General features: G+C 39.6%; 1 protein-coding gene across 3 annotated transcripts in view; it reads right to left on the reverse strand.

Annotated features, from left to right (window-relative positions):
- Window positions 1–791: 791 nt before the first annotated feature.
- Window positions 792–20,106, reverse strand: part of myt1a (myelin transcription factor 1a) — a 32,782-nt gene continuing 13,467 nt past the window's right edge. Inside the window, exons 11-22 of one of the 3 annotated variants that reach the window (XM_088330954.1) lie at window positions 19,655–19,857; window positions 16,760–16,975; window positions 15,195–15,361; window positions 10,318–10,380; window positions 9,959–10,027; window positions 9,717–9,779; window positions 9,561–9,644; window positions 8,221–8,442; window positions 6,001–6,092; window positions 5,787–5,890; window positions 4,116–4,259; window positions 792–3,027 (exon numbers count right to left, since the gene is read on the reverse strand). In XM_088330954.1, the coding sequence (XP_088187080.1) occupies window positions 2,887–3,027; window positions 4,116–4,259; window positions 5,787–5,890; window positions 6,001–6,092; window positions 8,221–8,442; window positions 9,561–9,644; window positions 9,717–9,779; window positions 9,959–10,027; window positions 10,318–10,380; window positions 15,195–15,361; window positions 16,760–16,975; window positions 19,655–19,857 (1,568 nt within the window). In that variant the 3' untranslated portion in view covers window positions 792–2,886. Of the gene's footprint in view, window positions 3,031–4,115; window positions 4,260–5,786; window positions 5,891–6,000; window positions 6,093–8,220; window positions 8,443–9,560; window positions 9,645–9,716; window positions 9,780–9,958; window positions 10,028–10,317; window positions 10,381–15,194; window positions 15,362–16,759; window positions 16,976–19,654; window positions 19,858–20,106 lie in introns of all 3 variants that reach the window. The other 2 variants (XM_088330952.1, XM_088330955.1) reach the window with 2 other exon arrangements.

Raw genomic sequence — 20,106 nt, forward strand, 5'->3', positions numbered from 1 at the left:
TTCATTATTCAATTATTAGTGTTCAATAGATTTTGGTGATTACTAAAATGCTATGGTCGTTGCTTATGAAAGCTGGTTAAGTAGGCTACATTTAGGGTAATTTTCTCACCTGTAGCTCTTTAGACGATTAAGAAATGTCTCGATATGAAAACAAACTTGTAATATGGGAAGTTGAACAATGGCTTATCTTGCACTGCAAGAAGATGTGGTGCACGGAAGACTTTTGAGGGAATGGATTTGAATATCGAGCGTTACCCTGGCCTTTTATAGGCATAAAGGGGCAGTTCCTTCTCATGCGTTATCTTTAGAGTTGATTGTGATTTATAAACAGAAACCGACAGATGTGCTTGCGCACTGCTTTATAAATGGGCACGTTTTTCGTTTGTGTTTTAAGTGTGTGCACGAAATTTGATTACTAGAATAAGTACTGAGTTAAAAAAATGTTACAGAAAAATGTAGGGACACAGTTGAGGGTTGCACCAAAATACGATTTTTTTAATGGTAGGACTTTTTTCCCCATTATATAATATTTGTATTTTCTTTTGGCGGGCCTGATTAAAAAGCCTGATAGGGTCAGATGTGGCCCCTGGGCTGTAGTTTACCCAGAATTGTACTAGGGCCAGTGTTCCATGCTTGCGTGCTGCTAAATTTTGGATTTTAAGTCTTCAGAATGGGTTTTCAAACAAATATACGATCTGCTTTCGATTGGTAGCTTGGTTTTGCAAAATAATGCGTATTTATTTATTCAAATCCAATTCTAGCAACAAAAAAGTCAAGCTTGAGAGGCACTGTCCGAAATGTCGGTCAACGTTTATTCGAAGAGCTAGCAAAGAATCCACACAGTCATGGTCACACATTGACAAAACTCAAAAAATTCATCACTTTGTTTCACACGTCACTTTGTTCATCAACACATCGGTGCACTTCAATATTATCAGTGATTTGCAAAGTACTCCCAACACATGTCAAGTTGTCAAAAATCATAAAAACAAGCACCAATAAATAAATGAATAAATAAAAAGTATTTGTAAATCATTTCAAAACTTTCATATACAAAATGTTTGCATTTACTGTAAAAAGATTGCAGTATTTTAAATAAATAACTTTATAAAAACAATTCCGTTGATATCTTAAAATATTCTCCTTTGTTCGTCAGTGCACGGGAAAGTGTTTCCCTTCTTATGTTTGCTTGAGATGAGTCGACTTTTTTGTTCCCAAGATCTTCTCAAGTAACATGTTTGAAATAAATAAGTGAACAGTTAAAGGCCCTGTAAAGTGAATCCAGCCGTTTGTTGGTAAACAAGCTCTTTTCTTTGCTGAGGACATGCAAAACTCAGATGACCTATGATAGCTATGTTTTTCAGATTTTTGGGGAAGTTTGTGAAGAAAACACTGCCCAGTGACACAAAACAACATCCAGTACATAAGAACTGTGAGTCAGTGCTATCTAGTTTGGTTCAGTAAGACCAATTTGGCTTTCGCAAGTCTAACAGGACAGTTACTAACCATTGGCAACTTGATTAGAAAATATAATTTTGTGCACCAAACGCAGAGGATGGGAAAAAAACACAATTACAATTTGAAAGATTGTAATAACCTTGATTATTTTTTTTAATAGCAAAAAAAATTCAGTCTTAAAGGGACACGGTCTAATATTTAACCACTAAATCTCGCTGCATTGTTTAGTGCAACTAAAAACATTTGCTACAAAGCACGAGATGGATTACAAACTACAAACACTCAAAGTAAAACTACACAATTTTGCGTCTTGTTTTTTTTGCCCTGCCTTTCACAAGGTGTTTTTTTTGGGGGGGGGTACCCTTAGCAGCAAGACAGTGGACAAGCATGTCAACTCCTGCAGGTGAGCATCATGTTATGTAGATAAATACTAATCTCTTGACGTACGGGTATTTAAAAAAAGAAAACACATTTTTTTGATAGTCAATGTATTTTTTTTTTGCAAATTCAGGGTCATGGCCATATACCCAACAGAATTAATCCAGCCCGTGAGGTGATGCTGGGAGAAGCAGGAGAAAAAAATGTAGCAGTTTCCTGTCAATTAAAGACCTGCAGTTTTTAATATGTCCACCGGGTGTCGCAAAACGATGCAATAAAATACCTCTAAAGTAGTTTTTTTTAAGTCTAGTTCTTAAAAAAGAGAGATATGACTTTGCTATTACTCTCAATTTGGTGTTTGTAAATAAATTATAATTGTTTATTTTGTGTGTTTCAAAACCAATCGAATGAAATGGTCCCCATATAAACAAATAGACAATGAAACACGACCTGTGCAGCTAAATGAGAAACAATGGATTGGTTTATGTGATCGATTTGTTTCCTATGTATTGCCTATGGTATATTAGACTTGGCATATACAGATAATTAAATACATCAATATTTTCCTCCAGTCCAGCCCCTGTGCAAATTTTTTTCAAACGATTGCGACCCACGGCTCAAAAGATGCTGAACCCTGCACTAAATAACACACAATGTTCTTGTTTTTCATTTTTAGATAAAGAAAAATGACATTCACTTTACAGGGACTTAAAAATAATGGTTGACAAACACGATAATACACGCAAATGACAAATAGTTACACAGCAATAGTACCAATGAAGTATAGAAAACAAACTAAACCCGCGGGTGGAGCGTCACTATGAGCTTACAAAATACTTGTATCATTTTCGAGTAGACATACGATATGTTCTGCTACACACCTCCGTGTCGTCATCCTTTCGCCTCTTCCCGCTCTCATTGTCCTAAAGCAACATGCAAACAGGAAAAATATACACCAGGACAAAGAAATATACAAAGAACAGATGGCAATGCTCCTCTCAGATAAGAAGATTCCTTCACGGACACGATCTGTTTGTTCCTCGGCTTTTCTCACACCTCGATTCCCTTGACCGCCTGGTTGATGGACTCGAGCAAGGCCCGGTTCTCAGGGTTCTGATAACAGTCCTTATTGGTGAACATCTGGGTGAGGGTGTCCACATAGCTGTCAAAGTTTTGCTCTGACAACGGCTCCTGCTAAAGGTAGACAGTGGAACATTAAGTATTTTTCCTTTTATAATACAGTGCTGTTCAAAATAATAGCATTGCGATGTGACTAACCAGAATATCTAAGGTTTTAGTATGGATTTTTGGTACATTCCAAACAAGTTACTAGTAGTTGCAGTAGATTCTCAGAAAACAAACAAGACCCTGCATTCATAATAGGCACGCTCCCAAGGCTATGCAATCAGGTAAATAATTAAATAGGGTGTGTTTAAAAAAAAAAGCAGTGTCTGCTGTTGATTGTACGAACTCAAAACTATTTTTAGTTGCATAATATTTAGTTGCTTCACATCTGTGTGGCATAGAGTCAACCAACTTCTGGCACCTTTCAGTTGTTATTTCACTCCATGATTGCTTCTCTGTTTTGCTCCACAAATGGCATTTTTCATATCACCCAACACAATCTCCATTACATTTAAATCTGGTGATTGGGCTGGCTACTCCATTAAAATTAATTTGATAGGTTTGGAACCAAGACTTTGCTACGAATGTGTTTGATGTCATTGTCTAGTCTAAACACCCATTCAAGGGCATGTCCTCTTCAGCATAAGGCAACATAACCTCTTCAAGTTTCTTGACAGACACAAACTGATTCACGATCCCTGGTATGTGATGAATGGGCCCTACACCACAGTAGGAGAAACATGCCCAAACCATGATACTTGCACCACCATGCTTCACTGTCTTTAATGTGCACTGAGGAGTTTGGGGTTTGTCTGTGGCTCCTGGACCGAAAAAGGACAATTTTACTTTCATCAGTCCACAGTTCCCCCATTTTTCTATACAATACAATTTCCATTATTCCTTCCAAGTAATAAAGTAAATTAATTTTATAAATTTCAGTATTCAATTATCCCTGGAAAAATAACAAGTTGTGGGTGGAATTTTCAACATTCTTTCGCAAGGTTTTTGGGTGTACCCCCAGCATCAAGATGTCAGAAAACCTTATGAGTATTTTAAAAAAATGCATGTTTATATGGTAGTTCATGTATTTTTGCTTATTAACTAATTTATGGAAATGAATTTAGCGTTTACACATTGAGATGAGTGACGCTCACCATGGTTGGCAATCTGATATTAGCCAGGCTTTGGATCAGTGCCTGACTCAAACCTGACAACTCCACAAACAAGGCTTCATTTTTCTCTTCAATTTGTTTGTTCTCCTCTTCCATACTTTTAAGGTTCTTCTCCATGGAATTGATCTACAAAGGAGACAATTGTCAAGTATATAAATCGGCAGGAAGAGTAGTACTGTGTGACACATGATATGATGCTTTCCCTTTTGCCGTCTGTAGGTCATCTCTGGTCCGTTTAGGCTAATTTTTCAATCATCAAGAGCTGCTTATGAATTCAATTTTCTTCTAGGTACTGGAAATGGTTATATTTAACATTTTTTTAAGCTACACAATTTCTTTTTTTACATGATAGACACCCATTTGGTTTTCATGTTATATCAGCAATGAATATACCTGCACAGGTATATTTGTCTTTAGACAAAAACAAATCTGTTTGATTATTCAACACACTGGTAGGCTGTCAGGGCCTGCAAGGCCTTCTCTGACGGTCTGAAGAATATCTGAATCATGTGACGTCATTATACTGTATTTTCTTCGTTAAATGCTTACTAAAAAAATCCAAATTGTCTGTCAGCTTCCTTTCATTGCTTTTCCCTGGTTGCGCTAATTCCAGATGTGTGCTTTAATATTCAAGCAATTAAACAATGACATGAAGTGAAATGATCTGCATTTATATAGCGCTTTTCAAGTCAAGACTTCCCAAAGCGCTTTACATTGTGCTTCACATTTCCCAATAGCGGCCATGCAGCCATGTAAGGCGCTAACCTGCTTATTGGGGGTATTAGGGGTTCAGTGTCTTATCCAAGGACACTTCGACATGTAACACGGAGGAGCCGAGATTCAAACTGCGATCTCTTGATCCCAAGACGAGCGCATCTCTGCAATTACTTGTTTCTAATGTCAGTAATCTGCCCAGAGGCCTTCACAAAGACTTCTGAAGGCCCTCTGGCATAACACATCAGTATTCGATAAAGCTGTTGATTTAGCCAATCAGAGTTGGACAGTCGGCGCCTTCAAGCGGGCTTTGAGAAACGTCACTAATTTAACAAACTATGATTGGCTAGGGGGCGGGAATAAAGGTATTGCAACAGCAACGCGAATAAAAATCCCTGCGTACGCTGTTTCTGTCAAACGTATGCCATTAATACGACAGAATAGGCTCGAACTTTAGGATTAGCTTCGATGGTGATGGAAAAGAAATTCTTGGTGGAACTGAAACACATGTACTATGTATGACAGAGTAATTTAATGGAGGATGGATTTCATGCACAAAAAATGATATATTAGTGAGTAAAATGGGACTATTTTCCTAAATAATCTAGCAATTGTATGTATTATTTATGCTTTTTTTTGCATGTCTTGTAGCAGTAGCTAAAGCAAAATATTTTATAGCCATAAAATAGTTATTGAGATTGATTCAGCCTACTGAATGCCTAGGTGTGAAATGCATGGCCCGCCATCCAAAGTATTATCAAAAGGACAACAGAAGGCCGGGTAAGTCAAAAGTCTTGACACTCCCACGATGGTGCGATTCTGATCCGACACTCAAGTGCAACTGAAAAAACTTAAAACGGACCTCCTGCCTGATATCTGTAAGCTCATCAATACATGATAGGAAATCATAAATTTGATGCAAATTTCCCAATCACCCACCTGCGTGTGCAGGTTCACCATGTCGGCCTCCATCTCTGAATTGGACTCGTTCAGATCGTTAATATCCTCGTTGAGTTGCTTGATATCTTCATCGTTATCCAGAACTGATTCCAAGGAAAAGTGGGAAGTTATTGTACCAGAAATAGATTTGAAAAAACGTGACTCTTGAGTTACTTGTGCTTATGTAAGTATTTATAAAAGAGTTATATCTTACCATCACTAGCTCTGAATTTTGCAGTGATATACTCGTCTCCATGAAACCTGGCTTTTTTCTTACTGGCCAGTGCTCTGGGACAACCTGACAAACTATAAAAAAAAAAGCACAAGGGTGTCAAACACATGGCCAGCGAGCCAGATAAAACCCGCCGACGGCTTTAATCCGGCCTGCGAGACAAAGCTCAGAGAAGTACAAGAAAAAAAATGAGCCGCATTATGTCAAACAATAACCTGCAGTTTTAAATATCTCCACTGGACGTCGCCAAAGATAGGTACTACTCCCAAAGGAAACTGACCGCTGCAGCTGTATTTGCTGACCGCCATTTATCAACCAGAGAATATTTGAAGAAAATAAAAGTCACAGACGCGTTGTTTAAGGCAATACGTTTGCTCTCGCCTGCGGTGTGTGGATATCTCTCTTAACCTAAACATTTGCTACTAAACTACGTTTAAATGCAGTGTTTGGCAATTATGGGTCAGCTCCTAAATTAAAAAATAAATTAAAAAATACATTGAAAATTAGCCCCTGTGGTTCTTGGCAGAGGTTTCAATAACTTTTAGCTCCTTTCGATAATAGATACAAAATCTAACAACTAAGTTCCCACATTCGGGCAATCATTTTCTTGAAAGACTATAAATAAAACACAGAAAATTACTTGTCAATTTTTAGCAAATAAGTGTTGGCTTTTTTGTCACTTGTCACGGTTGCCATGGCGCCCAGTTGGCCCCGCCCGTGTGACGCCAGCTGTGGCTCATTGACAGATTGGCTTTCCGTCTATTTAAGATCAGTGTTCTTTTGTCGGTCCGCCAACGAACCTCTGCCCCGCAAGACGTGGGTTTTGACTCGGTCCTATTTCCTGTTGGCATTTCCTGTTCAGTATTGTTCCTGTTTATTTTTTGTCCTGCTTAATATCGGTTTCCAGTTTTGTTCCCATCTATTTTGGTCCTGTTTATTATTCTCTCCAGTTTTCGTTCCCGTCTAGTTTGTCCTGTTTTATTTCGATATCCTGTTTCATTATCAACCCTCTCTGTCCCATCCTGTCCGGTATTGACCCCCATCTGTCCGATATCTGCTCGGGCAATTGGTATCGATCTCGTTGGCCTCTGGCTTCCTATCATGTCACGCCAGACTGCTGCCTAACGTGCATGACTCCCCATTCCCGTAAAATAAAAGGCTTGTGTGAGAACCGTCACGCGTTTGGGTCCTGGTCCTGTTCTGGTTCATGACAATTCTAGTTTGCCTTGAATGATATGAACTAGTGGAATTTGATTTAATTGTTGTTTATTTTAATTTATTTTTTATTTTTTTATTTTTTTACAAATGCAAAGGTGATTAACACGCAAGAGATTAAATACTAGCGACGGGGAAAACATATTAAGGAATATAAACCTATGGTTGTATTAGTATCAGGGTTGGGTAGGGTTACTTTAACTTGATTACTTAAAATTACTTTTGGATTACTCCAACACCAAATATGCTAATAAAAGAAACTAAATATGAATACAATTATGGCTCACAACACGTGGTAAGCTTTCTCTCCTGGCTTTGATCTCTTTGATCTCCGGCAAAACGAACATAAATGCGACAGAAACAAAATGAAAATAAATCCAAACAGCTTGCCAACATCATTTTTCCCGTTTCATGTATTCCGTTACTCCCCAAGCCTGCACAAAATTTAGTAATTTGTTTCATATTTAGTTTCTTTTGTCTTTTATTAGCATATTTGGTATTGGAGTAATCCAAAAGTAATTGAAAGTAATCCAGTTAAAGTAACCCTACCCAACCCTGAGTATTTTATATTATAGTATTTGAGTTGTAGTATTTTATGTTGTATTTCTGTAGTAATAGTATTGCAGAATGCATTTCTATATTATTTTTTTGTATTATAGTATTCAAATTGTAGTATTTTTTTAAGTTTCAGGATTATAGTATCTCAATAGTTGTATTTTTTGTACTATTTTGTATTTCTGTAGTCTGTGCAGCCCTTTGAGACATTATGTGATTAAGGGCTATACAAATAAACACGACTTGACTTAAACCCCTCAACATTTGGTTTATAATCAAATCTTAGACCCCTGAACTATACTAGCCCTACAGCTAAGGCACAAATTTTATCCCATTCATTTACTAGTCCGGCCCCCATGCGAGTGGTTTGTCTACCATGTGGCCCCTGAGCTAAAATCAGTTTAACACCCCTGGTTAAAAACCTGGAAATACCTGCGATGTGTCAAAAAACTCCCATTGGCGTGGCCTGAGCCGTCACAGCCCGGGGTGGGACAGGTGGGGCCCTCGCCCTTGAAAGTCTTCCAGGAGAAGGGAGTGCCGTTGAGAACACCTTCCTTCTGTCGACGCACCGCTAGTGGGCAGCCGTAGGCGCTGCGGTGGGTGGCGTACTTCCCGCTGTTGTGCCCCAGACTGTCGCAGCCAGGGACGGGACATCTTTCACACAACATAGACATAGTCACTGTCGGAGAACTTCTGGAGAGGACACCTAAGAAATGCTAACCACCAGAGCCGTGGTCCCCAACCTTTTCTGTACCACGGACCGGTTCAATGACAATATTTTCACGGCCTGGGCCAATATTAACAACATTAATAAGCGTAATGCCCTGTGACTGTGTCCCCTGACATCAGTCCGAAGATGGCTGGGATGGGCTCCAGCACTCCTATGACCCTACTGTGGATAAGCGGTGCAGATGATGGATGGATGGTTGGGTAAAGTGCAGTGTTTATTTTACCTCTGAAAAGTGATTGGTCCCAACAGGGATCTATGGGTCCCCAAAATTTAGTGTTATCGAGGTTGAAATTGTAAATCGGTGACAAATATATAATAAAAATCTCTATATTCATTCAGTTTTAATCATCAAATTATTTATTCATTTTCTGCATCAAATTATTGTTGGTAATATACCGATTAAAGGGATAACCACAAACCTGTCTTTTTTTCATTTTCTCCTTTTATACTTCCTTTTTTTCTTAACGTCTTTATACAACATAATCATTCGTAATATAATGTATCAAAGCAAGTGAGCCGTTTGAGAGCCGGTTGAATGAGTTGAGCCGAAAGAGCCGGTTCCCTAATCAAACCGCTCGCTTCGTTTGCAACAAAAAAAAAAGATTCCGAGATAGAGGCTTCTGCGGTGAACTCCGTTGACTTGATTGATTTGCCGTTTCGTGATAGTCGGTGTATACCGGATGGTACCCATAATTGACAAATTTGCGTTTTTCCGTACAGATTTTATTGTATGTCGTACATGTATGTCTTAAAATGCATCATAAACGTACTTTGTACGGCAAAAACGTACAGGTTGACAGGTATGATAGCGGCGTCAATTTATAAAAAAACAGAAAAACGTAAACAATAAGTTCTTTCTGTGCAGCCTTGCACCAAATGACCCAGGGCCCAGTACTAATCAATGGACTGTTGATTGGGGACCCCTGCACTAGATAATACACTGCCATGCTCATGTTAGGTGTTTCAATAAGATGATCAATGATCGCGAATACAAAAGAGAAGTTCTGCCATTCCCATTATGCTCCAATCTAGGTTCTCTTACCTCAACAACTCTGAGTCTTCTTTGTCGTCCTTTACGGGGATTGATTTGACTCCACCTTTCTTGGCTCTGGGGCATCCGGACAGACTGGTACAGAGCACCACACGGGTGTAAGCCCATAAAACATTCAGGGAAACACATAAAAGGGACATTCCATACCTTCTATGTGAAGCATAGTTCCCTGTGATATGGCCTGAGCCGTCACATCCTGGAGTCGGGCACCTATGTTCACAGACAGTTGGACTTGTACGTAAGCTTTCATGATCTTTTTGCACAACCTATATTTTTGTCCAAATTAGAATTACACCGACTAACTAAGCTGAGAAGTAGTAAAAGAGGGGAAAATAATCCTAAAATGAACTAAGAGAACATGGTTGGGAGGCAAAAGACAGAACACATACTTAAGTTCAGCTGAGTGGGCAGCCATGAGCATCCGTAGAGATTTATCTGCAAGAGGACAGCCTGATAGACTGCAAGATTAGAGAGAATCTATCAGAAAACAAGCCAAGACTAGGAATTGAATGGAAGACTGAATCCAGCAGGACAGTCAGACAAGACAGAGAGAAACACACCTGTCTCTTTACTATCTCATCCCTTTTATAGAAGTACTGCTATCAGTTAGATCATTACACCAGGATTGCAAAGAATGCTTAAAATGACGTCCTACTGAATGCGATTGAAAGTGCAAAGCTTAATTGTGCTGATTTGACATTTTCAATGAAATTGAACCTTGTCTCCGGCTAGTGTGGATCCTCCTTACCTCCGATGTGATGCATAGTTGCCAGTGATGTGTCCGCTGCCATCGCAACCCGGGGTGGGGCATCTAGTGTATGGGTATGGGAGGGTGAAGGGTCTTGTCATTGTTAGAGGCATGAACAGATAAAACTATCTAATAATATATTATATTGAAATGCAAATGAACAGGATGTCACAATTGGAGGCCTCAAATAATCATGAGTGGAAAGAGGCAAGGTCATAAAGAATGTGGAGTATCGAAAGAATTGTACGGAATTTGGATCGTTTTTACTCAGGGCCCCCACCTTCTGGTTTGTGTCAACATTGCAGCCTCTTAAAGGCCCCGTAGGTCGTGCGAGTAAGAGCAATTGTCAGACACGCTTGAAAAAACTATTTTTTTCATCTTTTTGGGGGGTTGGGTTGGCATTTTCATGCTACATGAACAGAAACAAAGAAAAACCGCAAGGACGAGCATGAAGTCACTCTCCCCCACATCTCACTTCTCCTACCAAATGTGTTCCGCACCAAACAGCTTTGCTAAAAGTGAGAAAAAACTAATCGGTGTAGTGGATTTTTTTTAATAAAAGGCTCTTTGAACCCTAGTTGGGCGTTGTTAACACATGATTAATAGAGAAAATAATTAACACCTTAAATGAGGCACACCATCTTTAAGGAAGGAAGAGGTTTGAGGTCAAACTTATAGGAAAATAAACTACATGAGTTAAGTACTCATTTCAATTGGGGTTTTATTCACAATTATAAACTTTAACCATCCTGTATACATTTAAGATTGTAACTGTACAGTCTTTTAATATTCAGTGAGAATGTATATCAATTGAATCAATCACTGGCATTTTAATTTTGAATTTTTAGAAAAATCTACAAAAATCAAGTAAAATGTTTTACTGTAAATATGTATACATAGACACAGTGTTTGACTTTTCAATTCAAGCTGTGCCTTTTGTTTTGAACTTTAGTCCTAAAGGGATATGTGTAATATTTGCCCACTGGATGTCACTGTAATGTGAAGTGAAACCAAAAATGAGTGCTACATAATACAAGGAAGAATACAAACTACATATACTAGAAGTGACCAAACGTCAACATTTCTCTTCTGATTTTTTTGCCCAGTCATTAACAAAGTTTTGGGCTTTAGGGGTACCTGTAGCAAGATGGTAGGGAATTATGTCAGCTCCCTCAAGTTGAACCTCCTATTGTGTAAAGTAAGCACAAATTTCTCAAACTACAACTGTTTAAAAACACACGTTTGTGTGATAGCTCTTTGTATTTTGTCTTATTATTCCAACCAATATTGTTTATTTTAATGAATTATGTTTTTTATTACTTTGAGGCACTAAATGATATACAACGTCCCTTAAAACCAGGCGAAACCACACTTTTTAACCTGAGAGCTCCTTTTTTTCTATCAGGGGTTCTAGTTCGAAATATATTTTTAAATCAGCACCTTACAGGGAGTGCAGAATTATTAGGCAAATGAGTATTTTGACCACATCATCCTCTTTATGCATGTTGTCTTACTCCAAGCTGTATGGGCTCGAAAGCCTACTACCAATTAAGCATATCAGGTGATGTGCATCTCTGTAATGAGAAGGGGTGTGGTCTAATGACATCAACACCCTATATCAGGTGTGCATAATTATTAGGCAACTTCCTTTCCTTTGGCAAAATGGGTCAGAAGAGGGACTTGACAGGCTCTGAAAAGTCAAAAATAGTGAGATATCTTGCAGAGGGATGCAGCACTCTTAAAATTGCCAAGCTTCTGAAGCGTGATCATCGAACAATCAAGCGTTACATTCAAAATAGTCAACAGGGTCGCAAGAAGCGTGTAGAAAAACCAAGGCGCAAAATAACTGCCCGTGAACTGAGAAAAGTCAAGCCTACAGCTGCCAAGATGCCACTTGCCACCAGTTTTGCCATATTTCAGAGCTGCAACATCACTGGAGTGCCCAAAAGCACAAGGTGTGCAATACTCAGAGACATGGCCAAGGTAAGAAAGGCTGAAAAACGACCACCACTGAACAAGACACACAAGCTGAAACGTCAAGACTGGGCCAAGAAAAATCTCAAGACGGATTTTTCTAAGGTTTTATGGACTGATGAAATGAGAGTGAGTCTTGATGGGCCAGATGGATGGGCCCGTGGCTGGATCGGTAAAGGGCAGAGAGCTCCAGTCCGCCTCAGACGCCAGCAAGGTGGAGGTGGGGTACTGGTATGGGCTGGTATCATCAAAGATGAGCTTGTGGGGCCTTTTCGGGTTGAGGATGGACTCAAGCTCAACTCCCAGTACTACTGCCAGTTTCTGGAAGACACCTTCTTCAAGCAGTGGTACAGGAAGAAGTCCGCATCCTTCAAGAAAAACATGATTTTCATGCAGGACAACACTCCATCACACGCATCCAAGTACTCCACACCGTGGCTGGCAAGAAAGGGTCTAAAAGAAGAAAAACTAATGACATGACCTCCGTGTTCACCTGATCTGAACCCCATAGAGAACCTGTGGTCCCTCATCAAATGTGAGATTTACAAGGAGGGAAAACAGTACACCTCTCTGAACAGTGTCTGGGAGGCTGTGGTTGCTGCTGCACGCAATGTTGATCGTGAACAGATCAAAGCACTGACAGAATCCATGGATGGCAGGCTTTTGAGTGTCCTTGCAAAGAAAGGTGGCTATATTGGTCACTGATTTGTTTTTGTTTTGTTTTTGAATGTCAGAAATGTATATTTGTGAATGTTGAGCTGTTATATTGGTTTCCCTGATGAAAATAAATAATTGAAATGGGTATTCATTTGTTTTTTGTTAAGTTGCCTAATAATTATGCACAGTAATAGTCACCTGCACACACAGATATCCTCCTAAAATAGCTAAAACTAAAAAAGCCCCACTCCAACTTCCAAAATATTCAGCTTTGATATTAATGAGACTTTTGGGTTCATTAAGAACATGGTTGTTGTTCAATAATAAAATTAATCCTCAAAAATACAACTTGCCTAATAATTCTGCACTCCCTGTATGGTATTATTATGTTGTTACAATGCTAATGTTATCTTATAACACATATACATATGTAGTGTTAAAATAAGAACAGTCAACCACTAAAAACAGTGTTTTAAAGACACTGATCATGTCAATGATTTCTGCCAGTTAAAAATCTAATTTTCTAGAAAATCACAATGACTCGTCACGGATGAGCTGTTTTCAGAACCCTTCTGCGGGCTACTCAGGTGCTTTTAGGGGGCTACATGGTACCAAAAAGCACCATGTGGAAGACCTCTGCTTTAAACAATGGCCATATTTATGTACAGTGGACTGAAAGCATTTCAAACACATACAAAAACAAAGAAAATAAATGGGAAAAAAAATAAACTAGCAAAAAACACACACAAATTTTTTTGGACCATGGCCAACCCAATTGCCCAAACACCCAAACAAGTTAGGCACCTCGGCACCCAAGTTGGTCATGCTTTCATCCCTCCAGATGAAATGGGTCACCAGAAAGCGGCCATGTCACTGTATTATGTATTATGATGTATTGTGAAATACATCTTTGCAAATTGTATTATCGACCCCAAATTATCTGAAACAAACCTTAAACCGTTATATTTTGATATACACATCATGAATCAGCTTGGGTGGGCACTCAAGAGTATGATTAAAGTTATAGATTATTTGAGATTTGATCTGCAACCTCAGTGCAACTGTTTAAATCTAGGCTTAAAACACACTCCATAGTGTCATGATTAACGATATGCTTCACCCGTGCCCGCGCCTTTGGCGCCAACTGCCTCGGACTCTGATTGGCTCCCTGTCCCTATTTAAACCCACACCTATCTGTCCCCGGTTGTCAGTCCGTCTGCGAACCTCAGTTAACACTAGGCAAGCCTTTTTCGACCCTGACTCCCACCTGTTTTTTGCTCACGTCTGTCCCCAGGCTTCGACCCGTTTTTTTCATCCTGACCACGTCTACTCTCATGTACCGGCTTTCGACCTCTTTTTGTTCTTGACCGCGTCTACTCTCCTTCCATGGCCTACGACTCGCTTCCGACCACGTTTTTGCTCTCCTGTCCTGGCTACTGACCCGGCTACTGAGAAACGTGACGCAATGGGGTCCTGTTTCCGTTCTGGTCCTGCCACATAGTTTATGAATGACCTATGCTTCATGCTGACAATATCTGTGTATTGTTTGTCAATGGTACATCCATTGCAACCCGGTCATCCTTTTGATTCTATTTTTTATCTGATTTATACTTTCATTATTTTATATTTAATTTTTATTGTTTGTTAATGCAACATCCATTGCAGCCTGGTCATCCTAGAAGGGGGATTACCTCATGTGCGGTCACTTCTCAAGGTTTCTTTATTTTCCTCATGTTGAGGTTTTGGAGTTTTTCCTTGCCCTTATGTAGGTTTTAGATCAGGGGATGCTGTAATAATAGTATGTAGTTTGCAATAATCTGTAATCTATGCAGAACTTTGAGACTACTTGTGATTAAGGGCGTCACAAATAAACATGACTTGACTTGTTTACATTGATTGGTATCAAAATATTACAGTGGTACTCATTCTGAAGTATAAAATTATTTTTATCACTAGACTCACTAGCATTAGCTCAGATGTTCAAATGTATCACATTTCTGTCATGCTTATGATGGAATGGTCAAACGTGGTCGTCAAGGGCTGCAGTTTTTAAATTTTTAGTTTATTTTTTGGAGGTGGATCAAATGATCAAGATTAGCAAGCTCCTGCAGATCTTGCAAAGGAGGTAATCATTTATTGTGTAAGTGAACAAAAACCTTCAAAGGACAGAGTATGCCCACACCTGACATCAGATGAAACACCAAGAAAAAGGTGTAAAGGAGAATGAAAGTGCAACATATACTTACACAAGGGTCTCCTTTTTGCTATCTTTTGGTGGAAACTTGACCTTTGAGCTGCTGGTGGTAACTTCCCCGGGATACTTTCTTTCCTCCAGATTCTCCAGATTCTCCATGTTTTCCGGGTCCTCGAACTCAGCATCAGAAGAGGTGTAGGAGGTAGCAACATAATCCACCTGAAAAGAATTTGGTACAAAACAAATGATGTGAGATTAGGCCTCTCAGATATTATAAGACTTAAAATGACCCAAACTAAGTTGCTTTAACCTTATCCTTGCTTTGGCGACTTCCTATCTCCAAGCACTCTTGCACACATTATCCAGTTTAAACAAGTTAAGACCATTGGGTCTAACATTGGCCCAAGGATGAGGTTGAGTCGCCCCCCACTTGGGTGGGAGGCCAAGACAGTATAAGACCAAAGAATATTTAAGATAAATGTCCATAATTGATTTGTAATCCTTGCACTACTACACATTTCTTTGTGCCCTATTTCGATATATCATGCAACTGTCCTCTTGGGCGTGACCAGTAGGGGGCTATAACGCTACATAGCATAATTCCAAACATCTAATGTCAGCTGCCGTTAATCACAAGGAAAGAAACTGCAATGATATTTAATGATAATTAGCATTATAGAGTTAATTGATGGGTAAAACAAAATTAATCTGGTATTATTATAACTGTTATTATGATGATTATTATTATGACATTTATGTGTCTATTACTATTATTAGTAGTAGTATCCTTGGTATACAAATTATGTCTGTGAGCAGAAGCCTTATACAGTCAATAGATGGGTCGAGTTAATAATTAAGATTATTATTATTGCAACGACTATCATGACTATTATGTTTATGGTTGTTGTTTTTTTATCATTATCATTATCAACTATATTTCTAGTCTTATTGCTATTGTTGAACATTGTTATTATATAATGTCACCATCATATTACACAAATCCATCTCAATGTGGACCTATATTTATAAACAAAAAACTATGGATAGTGAAAAACGCACAAAAATTAGATAAATACACGTAGATATACATCCTAAAAAGAACAGAAAACAGATATAACCAGATTATCTCATAGTTAGGGCAGACAAGTGGGAGCTTAATGCTGGAGGCATCTTGCTCAAGTTCCTGTACGTTGTCTTTTTAATGCACACTCTGCAGCTTTGACCACTATGTTATGTTAAGTATAGTAGCGTGTGTGAAAGAGTATGATAGTGCATGTAAGTGTTTATAGTAGAGTGTGTGTGTGGGGGGGGGGGGGGGGGGAGTAGAGTAGTATGTGTGTGAGAGTTGAATAATATAAGTGTGAAAGCATTGTAGTAGCGTGTACGAGAGAGTGTAGTACTGTTTGTGCATGGGTATATGGGTATGATTGTGTTTGCATGAGAGTATAGTTGTGCATGTGTGAGAGTATAATGTCACATGTGAGAGCAAGTATGATTTGCTTCATAACCGGCCTCTGATATTACACTGATCAAGTGCAGGGATTACCTAACACATTTTTCCTTGCTGTAATGTAATGTTCTTTGAGCCTGTAACTTTTCAGTGTCCGTGCATTGTACCTCATCGTGGCCTTCCTCCTTGACTTCACTCGGCTTCGTAAAGTCAAGTGGCTCCTCCCACTCAGGCTGGGCGTGGCCCTGAGAAAGCGCACCTAACGTGTGTTGCGAAGATGAAGACGAGGATGACGAAGGCTCCGGAGACTGCACGCTCTCTCGCTTGTTTCTTTTAATACTCAGGTCCAAAGTGCCGTTCTCATCTACTTCAATGTCGGGCTCCTAGAGAGGGGAGAGACGCTGTCAAAGTATAGCGCTTTCTCATGGACAGCGGTTCATAAGGCAGACTGAAACGCAGGGATGTGCAAACTACGGTCTACGACAAAACTAAAAATCAAATTAAGAACTTACAACAGGGACCTAAAATACCGTAAATTCTGGACTATAAGCCGCTACTTTTTTCCCAAACGTTCAACCCTGCGCCTTATTCAGTGATGCGGCCAATTTATGTAATTTTTCAAAACAGCGGCGCCCGAGTACAAAAGGTAAGATTTAGACCGGTGGAATATATTTTTGGTTTGAACAATTTTATTGACACTATAACAGCAAATAAACAATGTGAGGTTTGAACAATTTTTTTCGACAATCTTAATAGCAATTAAGCATGTTCACAATTTCGTTATTCACAATTTCATTATATCTGACAATGACGTTTTAACATTTTTTTAACAGCAATTAAACACACAATTTCATTATATGCGCCGAGGAAGACTGCAAGTATGTTTCTTTTAACAGATCCATTTGCTGTGTTGCGAGCGTGTTACTAGTAGCATTTTGCTACCCTTCACAGGCACGGTTTGGGATGAAAGTTATAATATTATTATTAAAGCTTTGAAAACTCTCTCGGTGTACCGTCTTTCTTTGTAAATATGTGTAACCATGTATAATATGTATTTGCAACTGTATATTTTTGTAATGTATTTATTTTAGAGACTTATTCTGATATGTTTTCCACGGCGAATGAGAAAGAAGGGGCGGAGCAAACGCGGGCTGACGGGAAGTGGAATAAAGGTGAGATGTGTTTGTGGACGCGGCGGACAATAGTGGATATATATATATTCCCACCCTTACCTTTGGAAATATAAACTTTTTTTTCTTGGATTATTTTCAATGGGACCCGGACTCTGCAGATCTGCATCAAACCTTAAGTACCGGTATCATTTTCAGTTCATTTTGCCGGCTGTGGTTTTTGGATTGTGTACTTTATATTCAGTTACAATCGCGGTACTCAAAGTTGGGTTTGGGATAATTTTGTGTTTGTGTTACATCGTTTTCATGTGGGCGCATGCGGCTTATATACAGGTGCGGCTTGTGTAAGTACAGAATCGGTTTTCCTCTTAAAATAAGGCGGGTACGGCCTATAATCTGGTGCGCTCTATAGTCCGGAATTTACGGTATACTCTTTATTTATTTCTGAGTGTTTCAAAACCTTTTGATGAGACTAATCTCATTCATAATGGACACAAAAATAAATATAACATGTAGATGTCTGCATGTATAGCAGTTTTTGGTTCTCGGATCCCTCAACCACCTAGGTCCTGAGATGTGTCTTGGGGTAGTACAGCCTGGTGGCGCCCATCCCTCCACAGGCTGTTTTTTTTTTGAGTAAGGGTTTTTGGCAGAGTATTGATTAAAAGAGTGAGAGGAAGAGCGGATGAGGTGGTGATTTAGGAGCAGAGTGGTTTCCGGAAGGGAAGAGAGGATCTGTGGATCAGGTGTTTGCAGTATGACAGGTGTGTGAGAAATATTTTGCAAAAGGTAAGGATGTTTATTTTGCTTTAATGAACATGGAAAAGGCGTATGACAGAGTTGATAGAGAGGCGTTGTGGCAGGTGATGGTAATGTATAGAGTGGGTGGAAAGTTGTTGAAAGCATTGAAGAGTTTTTATGTGAACAGCAGAGCATGATAGACAGACAGATTGATACACAGACAGACAGACAGACAGGCAGGCAAGGCAGGCGGGCAGACAGACAGACAGACAGACAGACAGACAGGCAGACAGGCAGACAGACAGACAGACAGACAGATAGATAGGGTTTTTCCCCCACATGAAACAGACTGGTTTCCATGGTTACCAATAGCGGGGGAAGACTCCGGATCTGACTCTGATACAGCTGTTGTTTTTTTTGATGTAAAGCGTCATCCTGCTATTCAAAGATGAGCCGAGAGTAGACTGGGAGTAGACCGGCCCAGCCTGAACCCGAACGTTATGATTGATATTTTAGGGCTCAGTCTTAAGATCTTACCTCTCCTCTAAAGTCTTCCGGTACATGTGTGACAATACTGACACCAGATCCTAAACCAATCTCTATACATGTAATATCTATCCATCCATTATCTGCACCGCTCATCCTCAGTAGGCTCGCAGGGGTGCTGGAGCGTTTCCCAGCTATCTTTGGGCAGTGGGCAGGGGACACACTGAACTGGTTGCCAGCCAGTCACATGGCACACAGAGACAGACTAGCTCATTCACACCTCGGTACAATTTGGACCGGCCAAATAACCTGACATGCATGTTTTTGGAATGTGGGAGGAAACCTGAGTGCCTGGAGAAAAGCTCAGATGCGGGGAGAACATGCAAACTCGAACCAATTTTGTTTATACTTTATTCCCACTGATGGTTTTATTTTCCAAATATTGGTCAATGGTAGATATTTTAGTTGTCTTGTTGACTAGTTATACAGAATTAGTATTTTTGTTACATTGCTTCTTTTTGGGGTTTGACTTTCTTGATTTTATTACTGTTGTTTATAATGTTAATGGTCGTTTACATTATTTGCACTTTTTGATTTATATTTAATCGTAAATGATAATAATTGGATGGGTCTCCACAATCCAATACGTCCCGCTACTACAAAAGACTTCCCACCCCTGCTGTAACGGGATGAAATGGGGTATACCTCGGTACAGGGCTCCCTGGGATTGGCGCTAAGGCTTTCCGGTCGTTCCCAGCAGCGAGTGGACAAGTTGAGGATGGCCGTGGCGGCCATGTGAGCCGCTTCCGCGTCTTGACTGCAGTCATACTCGTTGGACGACAAAGTACTCTTGGAAAGTCCTTCTGAGCTGGTCCCGCTGGGGGAAGAGGCCTTAGGGAAGGGTTTAGCTGTGTGGGTTAAAGGCAGAGAGGCCTTTAGCTTCAACATTCCAAATTTGATGCAATGCCAGATAGAAAGTCAATGCTGAATTTTTAACAGCACAAAGAAAAAGATCACAGCACAACAATGTGATCCATGGAGACACCATGGGAGAGTGACTGGCACGGCATCAGAGCAATCTGATTGGGTGTAAGGTAAAGGCTTTGAAATGATGTCGTAGCAATTGCATTGTCATGTTCTCACTTTGATGTGTTGAT

This window comes from Urocampus carinirostris, chromosome 3 (genome assembly GCF_059441175.1).
Source record: "Urocampus carinirostris isolate Australia breed hairy pipefish chromosome 3, RoL_Ucar_1.0, whole genome shotgun sequence".
NCBI classification, from domain to species: domain Eukaryota; kingdom Metazoa; phylum Chordata; class Actinopteri; order Syngnathiformes; family Syngnathidae; genus Urocampus; species Urocampus carinirostris.